The sequence below is a fragment of the Rutilus rutilus genome (assembly GCF_951802725.1).
Source record: "Rutilus rutilus genome assembly, chromosome: 1".
Taxonomy (NCBI): Eukaryota; Metazoa; Chordata; class Actinopteri; order Cypriniformes; family Leuciscidae; genus Rutilus; species Rutilus rutilus.
In genome coordinates, this window is record NC_140209.1 from 39438897 (window position 1) to 39454574 (window position 15678).

The following is a 15678-nucleotide window of genomic DNA, read 5'->3' on the forward strand; positions in this document are numbered from 1 at the left end:
AACTGCCAAGCCTGTGTTCACTGTGTTCCCTCCTGCTCTTCTGTCTGCTTCTTACTCTTGCTCACTCGCTTTGTCTTCTTTTCATTTTATAATCCACTCTGTGTTTCACTAGTAGCTACTTGAACATTTGAGGTTTCAGTTGAGCATCTTCATTTTTAGGACTGTTGATATTTATATGTATCAACTGATGAAAATTTGCTGTTGACCAGTATGTGTATGTTGTCTGATTCCTTGTGCTTTTTTTGGGCTCATTGGGTCTGTTTGTGGCCTCCCTCTCTTATTCTCTTTCCCACTTTTCTCCTCGTCTTTCTTCACATTCCAGCAGTCCTCCTAATCTACCAGCTGTCAGTCACAATAAAGATGGGAAAGAGAAAAAAGAAAGTTAGAAGAGATAAAAGCTGTGCTCATATGCACACAGAGGCTTCTCTGTTTAAATTAAAGCCTGTAGCAATCATTCACACATTAGAGAGCAGTTGCAGTTAACAGCCTAAATGTTTTCTGTCTTATATAAATCTTCGGTCTTACTACTCACTGATATACTCCTTATTTATTACCTCTCTTCATTATTATGACTGTTGCTTGCAAGCTTCACTATTGTTATTAGATTGAACAAACCCTTAGTGCCAAGTATTAAAGTTCTGTATAGTAAGCAACCACATAGCAACCAGTTAGACCCCTAGCAACCACCTAGAACATCCTAGCAACCAGATACCAGACATCTAAAACACCTAGAACACCTTAGCAACTGCATAGTAATGCCCTGGAAACCACCTAGAAATATAGAAACCAGATAGCATTTGTCAAAAAACACTCTGAACACCTTAGCACCTGCATAGTCATGGCTTGGCTTCGCAAACGAAGATTTAGACATCCACGTATTCTACAGGCACGCTGATGGCTGACGAGGCCACAACAGCTGCAGGTAAAGGTCTGGTCCAGGACAGGTGCTAAGGGGACACGGTTCTTTCCTCTTCTTCTTTTGTCCTCCGTACTGGCCCTGCGGGCATCTTCAAAGAGGGAGGTAGCCTGATGGACTGTGCGCCTCCAGGAGTCGCGATCATCTGCTTGTGCTGCCCACTGACGGTGATCAATGCAGCAAGCAGTGAGGGACTTCTTCAGGGAGTCTTTGTATCGCTTTTGCGGTGCCCCGATGTTGCGGTAGCCAGAGGACAGTTCCCAGTACAGCACAATCTTAGGTAGGCGGTGGTTCTCCATCCTGAAGACGTGCCCTTCCCAGCGAAGTTGTACCTTGAGGACCATGGCCTTGATGCTAGTAACCTCCGCTGACTCGAGGACTTCAGTGTTGGCGACGAAGTCACTCCAACGAATGTTGAGGATTTTGCGGAGGCAGCGCTGATGGAAACGCTCGAAGTCTCAGGTGATGACGGTACATGACCCAGGACTCAGCAACATACAGGAGAGTAGTCTGTAGTCTCTGTAGTCGGCTAGAGCATCATGCTGAACAAAATGGTGAACAAAACAGTGAGGGAGCGAGAACGCAGCCCTGTTTCACGAGAGGACGTTACTGTGTCTGACTTGTCCAAGCTGATGATCATCCAAGCATGAAGCTGGATGATCATGGTGAGGAACTTTGGTGGGCAGCCTAGCTTTTCCAGAATTTTGCAAAGTCCCTGCCTGCTCACGGTATCAAATGCTTTTGTCAGATCCACAAAGGTGACGTACAGCGCTTTGTTTTGTTCCCGGCACTTCTCCTGAATCTGCCTCAGGACAAACACCATGTCTGTGGTTCTTCGCTTGGCTCTGAAGCCACACTGTGTCTCTGGAAGGTGATCTTCTGCTATCGTGGGTACCAGTCGATTCAGCAGTACTCTTGCAAGGATTTTGCTGGCGGTGGACAGAAGTGTTATGCCACGATAATTTGAACAGTCTGACTTCTCCCCTTTCTTGTACAGAGTGATAATGACTGCATCACGGAGGTCTTGAGGGAGTTTTCCCTGCTCGCAGCAGCAGACGAAGAATTCATGGAGTTTGGTGTGCAGTGCTGGGCCTCCGTTCTTTCATACCTCAGGAGGGATGGCATCAACTCCTGCAGCTTTTCCGCGTGGATAGCTTTTTTTAGACGTGGATATTTCCTTCTTGCCTGCGCAGAGGAGTTTTCAAGTGGAGTGCAGTGTGCGCAGAACTGACCCCACCCTTTAAGCCCGGGCTTCAACTGCCATGGCCTAGCAAGCTGGGACGGTGACAGCGAGGTCCTCGGGCAGTAGGTTTTACATCAGAGTTTCCCGCTCCTAGGCAGATGGCCTGCCAAGGCTGAAGAGATCTGCCTTCCCTGCTATTTGATACCATAGCTGGTAGGTGGCCGGTGACTCCGTCGTGGGAGTTCATTCGCCCAGTGATGCAGTGTGGACATCACCCCCTCACGTCGTTTAGCCCGCCAGCTGAAGCGGTGTACTGGGGTGTGGCACTAGGAGCCAGAAGTGAGAGATTTAGGAGATGGATGAGGACCAGTGTGTCCGTCCACTCAATAGTTGAGTGCAGCTATCAGGAAACAAAGGCACTACCTCTACCCAGAGCTCCCTACACCCCAATGCTATTGCATTCCTTGCCCTGGCAACCACACTGGACACCCTAGCAACCAAGTAACAAGTGCCAAAAATATTCAGAACACCTTAGCAACTGCATAGTAACTTCCTGGCAACCACCCAGAAATATATCAAACAGATAGAATTTATAAAAAAAACAACAACAACAAAAAAAAAAAACCACTCTGAACACCTTAGCAGCTCAATAGTAACGCCCTGGCACCCACCCAGAAATATAGCACCCAGATAGATTTTGTCAAAAGACACTCTGAACACCTTAGCAATGGCAACATCATGGCAACAACATTTTCACAGTTAAACAGCATTCACGTTTTCTTCTAAAACTCTAGCTGTGTATAGAGTAATAATTGCCAACATTATTTTTCATGTTCAGACAGTTCAAAACAGTTTGTGAGAAAATGATACAATTGCAACTGTGTTTCCTTTGAAATCTGACAACAGGAAGCAAGTGGAGATCAACCACACCTGACTGAAATAACAGTCAGAAACAACTCTCTTTACACAGTTACCTGCAATAACAATCAAGGTAAAGCAGGACAAACATGTCTGAAATAGAATGGATTTGGCTTTGTAAACAGCTTCAGGAGCCAAGCACCAGTTTGTGATAGAGCTGTGTGATCGTCTTTTCATCTGCAGCATCCACTCTCGTGTTTCCACCCTCCCTGTCTCTCTCTTCCATCTTCTCAACTACAGCTCAGACGGTATGTCTATCCCTGCAGCATCACAGAGATCATGTGTACTGTATTTTGAGATAATTTGAAGAGAGAGAGCTGAATTCTGACAGAGAGCTGAGGACGTGAGAGGTAGGTCCGGGTCATGCCGCTGGGCCAAAACTAACTGCCGGTGCTGCAGCACTGACCTCATGGGAATCATGAGAAAGTGGGGCATCACTGATACACAGTAGAGAGTTAGAACAGAGGAGGATTGCTTGTTTTCTCTCTCTCTTACACACAGATACAGTATCTAATGCACCTGCATAAACATGCATCTCAAACCTCATACATATGCGTTCACAAACAGAGCACAGCATATACGAGACTTCTCACTCAAAGCTGTGGAAGTGTGAGTGTACATGTGTAAATGTTCACCATTGATTAGATTTTTATTTCATCCGTCTTTGCCTCTAGCAAGAGCTCATTGCTGCTGTGAGCCTGTGAATTTATGAGAAGTCTTAATTAAGGAAGCTCTTAAGATATTCTATAAATCAGTCATAAGACCACTCTAGTTGTGGAAGTTAATTCTAGTTCATTTTCCAATTGTAAAGTTAAAGGGGTGGTTCAGAATTTTGGACATCGGACCTCATTTACAAGTTAGCCTGTGTGTTATTTATCAGTGGAGACAGTTTTCAAAAATTTTCACCCAGTCCTTCCAGTTGCTTAGTTCGCCGGTGCTAGGCTAGCGCGAGTCAATGGTATCTGTTAGCCTGCCATTAAAAACAGTTTTACCCACTCCACAGTACACCAAAAGCAAATAAATTATAACGCCAGACTATCGATGTAAATGTCTGTTGAGAGAATAATGTTAGAAATCAAACTACTCTTGCACCTCAATGATCGCATTACATTTACAGGAACTAGTTTCTCAGCAGCGGCGGAATTTTACTTTGCTCCGCCTAAAAGTAAACACAGAACAGAAGCGCACTACAGTCCGTCTAGCTAGCTATATGTAGCTATACATTTTCTGCACTGGCACCACCGGTCTCCCGATGTTCTGTCCCGGTTCTCTACGGCATCTCCAGCTGCTGTTGTCTCTACAGACAGACATTCTTTCTATTTCTACCCTCTGTGTTCGTCTGTGTATTCCAGCTCATACATGTAAGTTACGGTTCGTTGAATAACACACATTCCTCGCCTGCATCGTCTCCAAAGTCCAAAACATTGCCATGGGTTTCAAATGTGGCCATAGTCCTATGTCTTGTTGATTTCTTCGTGAAATATACTCTGCTTCTGCTGTAGTGATGAGTGTCAGCGGCAGGTAAATACACTTGCGTGATTGTCATGTGGACCGGCTCTCTCGGTTGCCTAGGTAACTTAATATCACTTCGCCGCTGTTGTAGACTGTGCTAATAAATACAGGGAACAAAGTATAACTATTGCAATGCGATGAAAGGGTAGTTTGATTTCTAACATTATTTTCTCAACAGACATTTACGTCGGTAGCCTGGCGTTATAATTTATTTGCTTTTGGTGTACTGTGGAGTGGGTAAAACTGTTTTTAATGGCAAGATAGCAGATACCGTTGACTCGCGCTAGCCTAGCACCGGCGAACTATGCAACTGGAAGGACTGGGTGAAATTTTTTGAAAACTGTCTCCACTGATAAATAACAAACAGGCTAACTTGTAAATGAGGTCCGATGTCCAAAATTCTGAACCACCCCTTTAAATTAGTTTGCTAATGATAAATAATTTCATACTGTGCTTAAAGTTCACCCAGAATTGAAATATCTGTTATCATTTACTTACCTTCATGTTTTTCCAAACCTGTATGACTTTCTTTCTTCTGTGGAACATAAAAGTAGATATTTTGACAAATGTCTGTTTTTTTTTATCCATACAATGAAGGTCAATGGACACCAAAACTGTTTGATTACCAACATTCTTCAAAATATCTTATTTTATTGTTCCAGAAAGTCATAGAGGTTTGGAACAACATGAAGGTGAGTAAATGATGACAGAAATGTATTCTATCCTATATGAACTATCCCTTAAACCCTAGGTTAACATTAATCACTTTGATTAAAAGTGTGAAACATGGATCAAGATTACATCACTCCACCTCACTTTTTTTTTAAACTATTGGTTAAGAAATTTTGACATTTTCAATTCCCAACTGTCACGATACGCACCACAACTAAAGTAATAAAACTGGCCAGATTCACATTCATCTGTTTCAGATGAAACTGAACTCGCTTTTAATGACACTCACTGGACATTCCACTTTAAAAGTGTCGCAAAACGTACAAGAAGCAACGTAAGATAATTTTGCTGGAAAGTCACCACATGTTAGTTTTTCCAGTGAGCTTAGATGACCCATATGAAGTGTTGTGCTTTGGATTTGTGGCATTTCTGCTTGTAGTATATTAATAAAGTAACATTTCTTTGTCATGATGTTTTATAATGTTTGTTGATATAGTAGTAGTATAAGGGATTTTTAAAGAAAAATACTTGGCTAATGGTTTATATTTAGGACATTTACAGAAAACAAGAGCTTTTACTTTTTTGATCCAAATAACACTGCTGATGTTTTTCCAGGGCAGCGCATGATCAACCCCCTATTGATTCTTTGATGTATCTGTATCTTATTTATCTATTTGCTTTATTTATCATGACACTTAAATGAGGAGAAGGTTAATTGTCTGTAATTATGTGTATTATGCAGCACAGCTGAGGTTAGGCTTAAGATAGCAGTGTGTGTTGCGAAGGAGCACACTCACGCTCCACTCGATGTCACAGCTGTGGGACGGCTCAGCGGAATAGTTTCCTAGCAACAACCGAGAGAACGAGGCAGAGAGAGGGAGGGAATGTGACAGGCAGGAGTAGGGGAGGTGATTTGCTGAGAGGAGTGGCCAAAAGCCCAACAACTGTTGCCAGATCAGTAGCGTCTCTGTCCGTGTGTGTTGGTGTGTGGCCGCATGATCGGTCGATGCAGGTCGGAGCGAGTGTGTGTGTGTATGTGTGAGGAGGACTGAGGCAGTTTGGAGCAGTGGTGGCTAGGTGGAGATACCCGAAGCCACACGTCCACAGGAGCGCTAAAATCTGACAGGACTGGTCGCTGATATTTCACCTGTTGGACTGTGGTGAGGGTGGGGATCCTGGAGGGAGACGGGGACACTAAGTCTTGGACGTCCTCAGCCAACGAGGGCTTAACCGGCACGGGCAGAGAGGATGGAGATGATGGATCTTCATTATTGAGCGGAGGGGTAAGAGGAAGAGATGAGAACACTAGCACGTGTGAACATTTGCTGCAGCCAAGTCCATTGTTCCTGCTCTTTCTCTCATGATTTTCTCTCATCCTCGTTCCTGCACTGTACCAAGTGGGAACCTGCAATTGTTACCTTAAAGAGCTATTTATACCTGATTTAACCCATAACATTGAGTTTTGTTGGTTGTTTCAGTGATGTTAAATAATATTTTTGACATAGATTTTTTTCAGTGTAGCATCAATGTAGACACTGTAACAATCTCTCAGCTTACATTATCATCTTCTCCCAACAATGATGCTGAAGAGATCTCTTGGGAGCTCTCGTTGACTCCCAACAGCACTTTAGAGTGTTAAAGCTAAATGAAACGTGAGTGCATTTTTTATTTTTTTTCTCATTTTAGTACATGATGTGAAGGCTCTGAGTGTGGTGGAATTCACAACCAGCCTGTGTCTTTCCAAAACGCTACACCTGCCTTTGAATGACAAGTTGAATGAATGACTAGAGAGCCGGGCTGGATTGTGTGGTAATCTGTTGGAGGGGAAAGGGGTCACGCTATTGAAATGCTAATCAGACAGTGTGAGAGACTATGCGTGTGTTTAGACTGCTTGTGTGTGTTTGGACTATGTCGATGTGTTTTTGGCGGTGCCTGTGTGTGTTTGTGTCTGCCTTCGTCTACTGAACAACCGTTGGTGACCCCATTGTTTCCAGTTTTCTTCTAACTGTTTTGTTTCTTAAATGCCAGTCTGGTGAAAATATCTGTTCTTTGACAAATAACACAAATAACCTCCATTTTTACACCTCAAATGAGACTAATGGTGTAGAAAAACTAGCAGAATGGTTGATTACTGTTGTAAGTGCACATGCTCATAAACCTAAACAGTTAATTCTGTGTCTCTTGGGAGCAGGGCTAATGGTGTGCGCTGGGAGTTGTGGTTTTGGGGGTTGTCGAGGGGGAGGGACTGTGGAGTTTTGAATACGGCTGATAGTTTGAAGGGAGTGTGTGAACATGAAAGGGGAGATTGAGGGTGCTGGGGTGGTTTGGGAAGACTCCCGAACGGTTAATGACCACCTGCTGGTAGCACCGCATCCACATTGCGTTTGTATGAATGTGTGTGGTTCTTAATGTTGAAGTGATGTTTTTTTCCACTGGCAAAGGACAATTCAGAAAGGTCAAGGAACAATAGGGTATACAGCCATTGAAATTCCTTCCCTGGCGCTTGCCTTTACCCTCTCTTGTGGTTTGTTTTGCAAAGGGAGGTCGGTCAAAGTCTTATTGGCTTCTTAAACTTTTACAACCGAGTGCTTGGCCGCTATATGCTGACAATTGTTCACTGTACAGCTAAAGTTCAGTCAATACAAAGACCTGGTCTCTCTCTGTGTTTATAAAATATATATGATTATCATATAATGTGTTAGCATATTGGATTTCAGTACATGCCCTACATGTACATTCAGTACATACAAGAATACAGTATATATTTATTAAGAGAGAGAGAGTTTATAAATAAGTCTCTTATTCTCATTATTTTTAAGTATTATTAAAATGTTAAAAATTTGAAATGACTGTATTCAGTTTTTTAAATTGTCATTTATTCAGTCATTTATACAGTCTTCAGCGTCACATGATTCTAATTTGCTAATCTGGTATTCAAGAAACATTTCTTATTATCAATCTTAAACACACATGTGTATATATATAGCTTGTTAGCATTTTTCCCCCAGAAATTTTAGGATTTTTATTTTAACTTTTGCTTGCTTTTTGACTATACATTATAAGCTGATCCTGTATAGGGTCAGTCCAGTTCTCTTGTCTACTCCATTTAAGACTACAGTCATTTAGCAGCAGGTCTGACAGCTTTAGATATCGATCCTTTATGAAATGCTGTATCAGGCCTAGTTTATTGCGTGGGCAGCAGAGGACCTGTGTGTGACATTGGCACTATCTGCACTACCATTTCATGGATACCGTAATGCAAAGCCCAGCAAAAGTTATAATTCAGTGTTATAGTTGAGACAGGAGGTTAATTGCATTTTGGACACTCTAAAATGTAATAATATGGTGCATCCAGACTACTATGAGATCTCTGCCAAGGGACAGAGGTGGATGAACATTTTGTGACCGACCTTTTAAAGTCACTCACTGGTACGTGTTTGTGATTGTGCCCAGATCTTAGAGCAACTAAATTGAGAACCATATTTTTACTTGTCTCCACATGTCTTGCTTTCAGAGGGACACTTACACAAGCTGTGGGATAATAAGGTAATTTGCTTTGCCAGGTGCCTCTGCAGTATTGATTGTGTAACTACAGCTCTGGTTGGCCTTTCTGTGTGTTTGCTGGGTTACCATTTTCAAGGTCAATAAAGAGTTCAAAGGTGTTTCGCTTTGATACCGTCCAGAGAAGGGTGGCTGGCAGTTTTAGAGCCCCGAGAACTGGATTATGACTCATGGCTCCCTGTAAATCCACACTGTCTTTTGTCTGCTGACTGTGTAGGCAGTGAGATGGCCAACTATCCAGCTGCATTTCCACTGAGATCTCAAACAAAATCAGCCAAGCGCAATTGATACGGAAAATGTGCAGCCATGTTGAATGTCCCCTGCTAGCATGTTTCTTTTGTCACTTCAGTAACGTAACTGATGGTTATACTTAAGTGTACATAAGTTTTCAATCCAAATACTTCGCTAGCGACAGGTTCATTTGGGTCATTAGCTAAAATTAGCATTCAGTTAGTTGATATCTGGTAAATAAGAACAAAACAGTAATGTTAAAGCTAAAGCTATTTCAAGATATACGATAATTTGTACATACTTATTGCTTTGAGGTAGTTCATTGTACATTGATTTGGGTTGTCAGTTGGTCCAAAATGTTTGTTTTGTCTGTTACCTGAAAAATCTTCAATACTAGCAGCCAGTTCTGTATTTGGCAGGGATCGCTATTGTCATCAGAAGTTTGAGAGGTTTTTCTGTCATGTTTATGTGCACACTTGACATTTCTAGCGAGCTGCACTTGAAAAAGCTGTGAATATGATGGTGTGCTTTGGATGCTAGCCAGTGTTGTGTTTGTGTGTGTGGGTTGCTGTCATCATGAGACGGCAGATCTGTGAAGAAGTGCTGCTCTTATAGATCTACAGAGAAAAATTAAACCGCATCTAAACATTAGAGAAAAATATTTGCTCTGCTTTCACAGAGGAAAATAATCTAATGATGTATGTAAGTGTGAGACTGATGTGGATTCCTCCATCATGCAGTCCTCTGTGTTCCATATCTACTTCACAGACAAAAACTTCTCTATTATTTATAATCAGAGATCTTTGGGACATGTTGTGTATTTGAATGTTTTCAGGCGTGTTCTGAGACAAAGAAAACCGGTTTTATTCACTCTTTCTTGAAGACAGAACTTTCATTTTTGGGTGAACTGTCCCTTTAAGCCAAGTAATAAAAGGATATTGCTGTTGGTCAGTAATAACACATAAAAGAGTGTTTGATTACACAATAACTATTGACCAGATCGCACTTACACTCCAGAGGAATACAGCAGCTTTCACTCAGCATTGACATCATTATGCGTTTGAATCAATACCGGGCTGTATATTCCCGAGCGGAGTCATTGGCTTTTTAATGTTGATCTTCCTCTCCAACTCAGCATACTGTATTGTGGACACATTGGTGGGTATATTTGAGCACTTAGTGTCCTTAGTCCGTACTCCGCAATAATGTATAAATCACTGAGGTAGGGTGGATCAGCAGTATTGCAGCATGACAGCATCAGTCCATCATGTTAATAAAAAGCAAAGAGCAAACTGTTTCTGCTTTGATTTTCAACAGTGAGTTGAAACATTAAAATACAATTGTGATACCCTAAATTTGAGTCTCATTACCCTAAATTTAAACTTTTGTTCATCTTCGGATCACAAATTAATATATTTTTGATGAAATCTGAGAGCTGGCTCACTCCTTCATAGGCTTCTATGTAATCGATATCTGCCATCCCAGAAAAGTTAGTAAAGACATCATTAAAATAGTCCAAGTGACTATAGTGGCTCAAGTTTATCAAGTGACGAGAATACTTTTTATGCGCAAACCCCCCCAAAAATAACGATTTAATTAACATATATATCGATAGATATCGATTACATTGAAGCCTATGAAGGAGTGAGCCAGCTCTCAGATTTCATCAAAAATATATTAATTTGTGCTCCGAAGATGAACGAAAGTCTTACGGGATTGGAACAACATGAGGGTGAGTAATTAATGACAGAATTTTCATTTTTGGGTGAACTAACCCTTTAATCGGTCACCAAATCACTTTGTCACCAAATACACAGAGTATTGGTGTGTGAAAAGATAATAGTTGCAACTGCATATAACTGCTTTCATCTGTGAAATACATTTAAGTGTAACTATACATGATATATAAAAGAACATTGAAATGTGTGTGTGTGTGTGTATAGGCTTTATTTGTTTATGAAATGATGTGAAGTATGTGTGTGTATTAATGCATGCCTAACATTAAAAGAAGTCTGTCAGAAGCAGAGTGTAAATAATGAATGTTAAGTCTAGGCATTCCAGACGGTGCTGTCTGGGGGGCTGGCAGATTCAGGTTGAGTTGGACCAAAAGGGGTCTTTTATCTGGGCTCTCACTGCAGGAGACCCCTGTGTCTCCTCTTACATTACTGCAGTCAGAGTGTGTCTGCTCAGCTAGGAGAACTTCTATTATGCTGTCAAAGCTTCACATTAAGACTATGCAGATATCAGTCATCAGTAATCTGCTCCTCTTCTGTTATCTCCAAAGATGCAGCCATGTGGGAAGAATCAAAGTTTTGCTCACATTTGTGACTAGGCCTGAGATGTTTAATCCTGTGGCCGGACGTTACATTTCCTTGCCGTAGGCATAATCTCAGATCAGACTGCAAACCAGAAGCATTTTTTTTTTTTTCGAAAGACATTTTAATAAATGCACAAGACTAAAGCAGGGGTTACAGGATATCTAGTTATCCTGCAGTTTGGGACGACACGTCTCTGCTCACAGCAGTTGTTCTATGTTGCAGAATTTCTTTATCAGAATTTTTGTCCTATTTTCCATTAAAAATATCTAAACATCCTTAAAACGAGATACATTTACATGAGAACTAAATTATTAGACAATTATAAGACACGTATCTTTTTTAAAGAATAATTTTGTTGTTGTTGTGCATAGGTCTTTGTTAGATCGGCCATGTGGGCATGAGTGGGAGGGGTGAGCGAGTATCGTGTGTGTGACCTACAAAGGAATGTAACAGGCTCGCTGAGGTGTGAATGTATATTCATATATACACTGCATAGACTTTGATAAGAATGCAGTGCTTTTCGAAAAAGATTGAAAGGTGTTTGCGATGGTAGAAAAATGTATATATTGTATATTATAGAGGAAAGAAAAAGAGTATAAAGATTTAAAGAAAATGTATTTTCTAAAATAAAGAAAAGGGGAAAAAGAGGGTACAGGTTTAGTATAGAGAGTGAGGGAGGGTCATAGGAGAGGAGAGCAGCTGACTACCACATTCCTGTGTTAATCAAGCAGTACTAATCAAGTGGAGTAGGTAATCCTGCAATACTGGAGGCTGCAGTTTCAGGACCGCAGTCCTAGGACCACATTTCTAGCACCCCCTTTTTTGTATGTTCTAGCATTTTATAGCACTTACTATTCAATTCTGTATTTGTTTTATTCATTTTCAGTAAGTATAGATATACTGTTCAATATAGGGATAAAAGTATTTGTAGTTAATGTGATAAAAGACAACCTGACTTCATACGTCCATTAAAATTACCTCAGGAACAGATGGTTAAAAGTCATTTTAAAAATGAGTGCTATTTTTCTATGGGCAAAGAAACTTTAAAATGTGCCTTCTAAGTGTTCAAATAAATTTAGAGCCACTGTATGCCATTAGCAATTTATGGCAATTTATTTCTGGAATTAGTGAATGTTTATGTCACCTTCAAAGTAGTGGAACGTTTGATTCTATTGGATGAATTACGGTATGAATGAATGAACAGCATATGATCATCTGTGAGGGATGTGAAGTCATTTTAAAGCACACTGACTGGTGTGTATTGTAGTTCCCCAGAATGCAGTAAAGGCTTAATGACCAGCGATTAATTCTGTTTTAATAATACAGTATCTCCCAAGACATCGACAGTATCTCCTAGTTGCAAATATAAATATACTTTTATATTAGACAGAGAGAACATTTCGGTAACACTTTATTTTAAGGTGATTTACACTTTACTACATGCACTTGCCATATAATAACAGTAAATTCTGCATAATTACAAGTAACTAACCCTAAACCAAACCTTAACCGTAACTCTATAATAAGTACATGTAGTTAATTAATATTACTCAGTACTTAAATGAGTACAATGTAACTAAGTCAGCTTAAAATAGAGCATAACCAAAAATGTTGATATATGTATGCAAACATATATAAAGACTTAACGATCTCTCATAGTGTGATTAATTATTCTGCTCTTTCTGTGCAAATAACAATGAGCCACTGGACAGCATCAGCTGATTCACATCGTCCTTTTGCCATTGAGATGTGACATGAATTTTAATAAGCAAGTTAAAATTTTAGAGCTGCACTTGTTGTTGGAGAGCATGTATGAAAAAAAATGCTAGTTCAAATGGAGAATATGACTTATTTCTTTACGAGAGCACAATTTCTGTCTCTGCTATACAATCTAAATGTTCATCCTTCTCTTTTGTTAGACTCGCCATTCATTAGTCAACTGAAATGTTTCACACCCATTCACCATGATGACCTTTGTCCTGTCTTAGTGTCGTTTGTGTCTTCTGGGGTTAATGAGCAAAGTTTCCATAACCTTTGACCCATCATCTTTTGTGTTCCTCGGACAGAGGACTTCTAAAGTTCTTAAGTCTTCTTAAGTTCTCATGTCACTTCATTAAGACCTGTGTGTGTGAAGAGACCACATAGTGAGTCACAGTAATCCGGTCTAGTTTTGAGCAATTTCTGTATGTCGTATTTGCATTTGATTTTTGAGCAATATGACTTTATTGAAAAGGTTTTCTATGATATCTGTTTGCAGCACGGGGAGGGGAGTCTGGGACCCCCGATCATCGTATGCACGCGGCCGTACCCAGAGTGCCAGCTGTATTCGGATGAGGAAGGAATGGGTGGACGGGATGCGCAGGAGTCAGACATGGACAGCGGGGCAGGATCTGAATCTTCTGAAGGAGGACGTCATGAGGATAAAGAGGAAGGACTGGGTGGACTCTTTCTACGTAGAAACAAGTAAGCATCATGGATAATTATGTTTTGGGTATTTGTTAATGTTTTTAGAGCTTATGATTCCAGAATTTATTGTTTAGTTAAAATATTATTTAATGTAATAATTAATGTTTATTTCAATTGAAAATAATCACATTTGAATGAAATTATTCTGAAATGAAATTATACTCTTTCTCTGGTTTAGCTGTGGTCAGATGGTCTCGTCAGCAGCGGCCTCAGTAATCTCAGTGGAGGAGCAGTTTGAGGACTATGGAGAGGGAGAGGATGTGGACTTCACTCCCAGCAGCCCCATCCCCGATGATGACACACGTACTAATGGTTTCTCTGACCTGGGCTCCTCTCTGCCCTCCAGGTTAACTAGCTCACAAGTACACACCTCTCACATAAAATACTGACACACTGTGTTATATGTGTGATCTCTGTCATTTGATTGCATGGATGAATATGGATGAATAGCATGAAACCAGACCATGTCCAGGCCAAAACTAAAAGAAAGAAAGAAGAAATGATTTATATATTAATATAACACACACACACATATATATATATATACTGTATATAAAATATATTTTTATTTATTTAAAGCCAATCATTATTTTTATATGTTATTATTTATATATTAAATTATATATTTGTGACATTATTTTCATGGTAATCAAGCAGATCCTTATCCAAATTATAATTACCAAAATGCCGAAAAATTACATTCTCATTTCTCAAAATTCTGCAACACAGTTTTAAAAGAAAAAACGTAAAGCATTAAAGTCTCAATGCATTATGGTAATGATAAGTTGTGTGTAAAATAATGTACCAATTCAAAATGTACCAATCTTAATGATTAAAAAATAAGCACAATTTTCCTTTAAGCAAAATAGGATTTATTTTAATTTAAACATTTTATTTTCATGAGATTTACTCCATGAGAATGTTATCATTGTGGAGAATTTATTTATAATTCTGACTAAAATACGATTTCTCGGATGAATGTTGCTGGGAATTTTTGACAGCTATTAATTATCTCATTGTCAAACATACAATTGTATGAAACAGTTTTGCCTTACAGTGGTACTTTTAAATCTTTAGCTCTTAAATCTTCAGCTGTGTGATAATTATCCTGTCATGAACTCAATAACAGCTCATTAGACGTTCTTATAACTATGCAAAATTTGAAATCTCTCATCATATTATATTATTAAATATTGTGAGCAAGAACAATCTGAATGCTCCTACTGCCAGTATTGATGATCACTTGGTGTTTACAGTGCTGGCCAGACCCCTCAGAAGATCAGACACCTGTACAACAGTGAGCTTCTGGATGTTTACTGCTCTCAGTGCTGCAAGAAAGTCAACCTGCTCAATGACCTGGAGGCCAGACTCAAAAACCTCAAAGCTAACAGGTAAGAGGAGACTGAGTTTGAAGTTAGCATATTGCTAAGCTAATGGCACTCTACTAGAGTATACAAGGATTTTGCCATTGACTTTTGGATTATTGCAAAAAATAAGCTCTGTGATCAACAGAACTTTATGAAATTAAAACAAAAAAAAATTAACACAACTTTTCTGAATTTTGAAGCCTAAATACAAAGTCGAAGTAAAAAGCTAAAGTTGGGCTATAACCCTACTACACCACGTCCGCATGACTAAGTTTACAAAAACGCTTTCAAACTTTATCTAAAATCTACAAGTTTTAGTTAGAATAGTTTGCAAAAGTGTGAGGCTGTAAAAGTATATGAATTTTATGTTGTAGAATTAACCACAGACCTTATTTCAGACAGTTTAACCAAAAATCCCTTCAATAAACCCAGTGACTTTAGGACGATTGAACTTCAAGTTCTAAATGCCAACTTGTTTTCTGGTTTTAGGACTCCTGCAGCACTCTTTAAGCATAAAAATACAAACAAATATAG

General features: G+C 39.8%; 1 protein-coding gene across 2 annotated transcripts in view; it reads left to right on the forward strand.

The window, feature by feature from the left end:
* rab11fip4a (RAB11 family interacting protein 4 (class II) a) overlaps nt 1-15678 on the forward strand; it is a 46107-nt gene that overhangs the window by 20512 nt on the left and 9917 nt on the right. Inside the window, exons 1-4 of one of the 2 annotated variants that reach the window (XM_084408978.1) lie at nt 6151-6484; nt 13569-13774; nt 13956-14123; nt 15034-15168. In XM_084408978.1, the coding sequence (XP_084265104.1) occupies nt 13653-13774; nt 13956-14123; nt 15034-15168 (425 nt within the window). In that variant the 5' untranslated portion in view covers nt 6151-6484; nt 13569-13652. Of the gene's footprint in view, nt 1-6150; nt 6485-13568; nt 13775-13955; nt 14124-15033; nt 15169-15678 lie in introns of those variants that run through there. The other variant, XM_084408977.1, reaches the window with a different exon arrangement.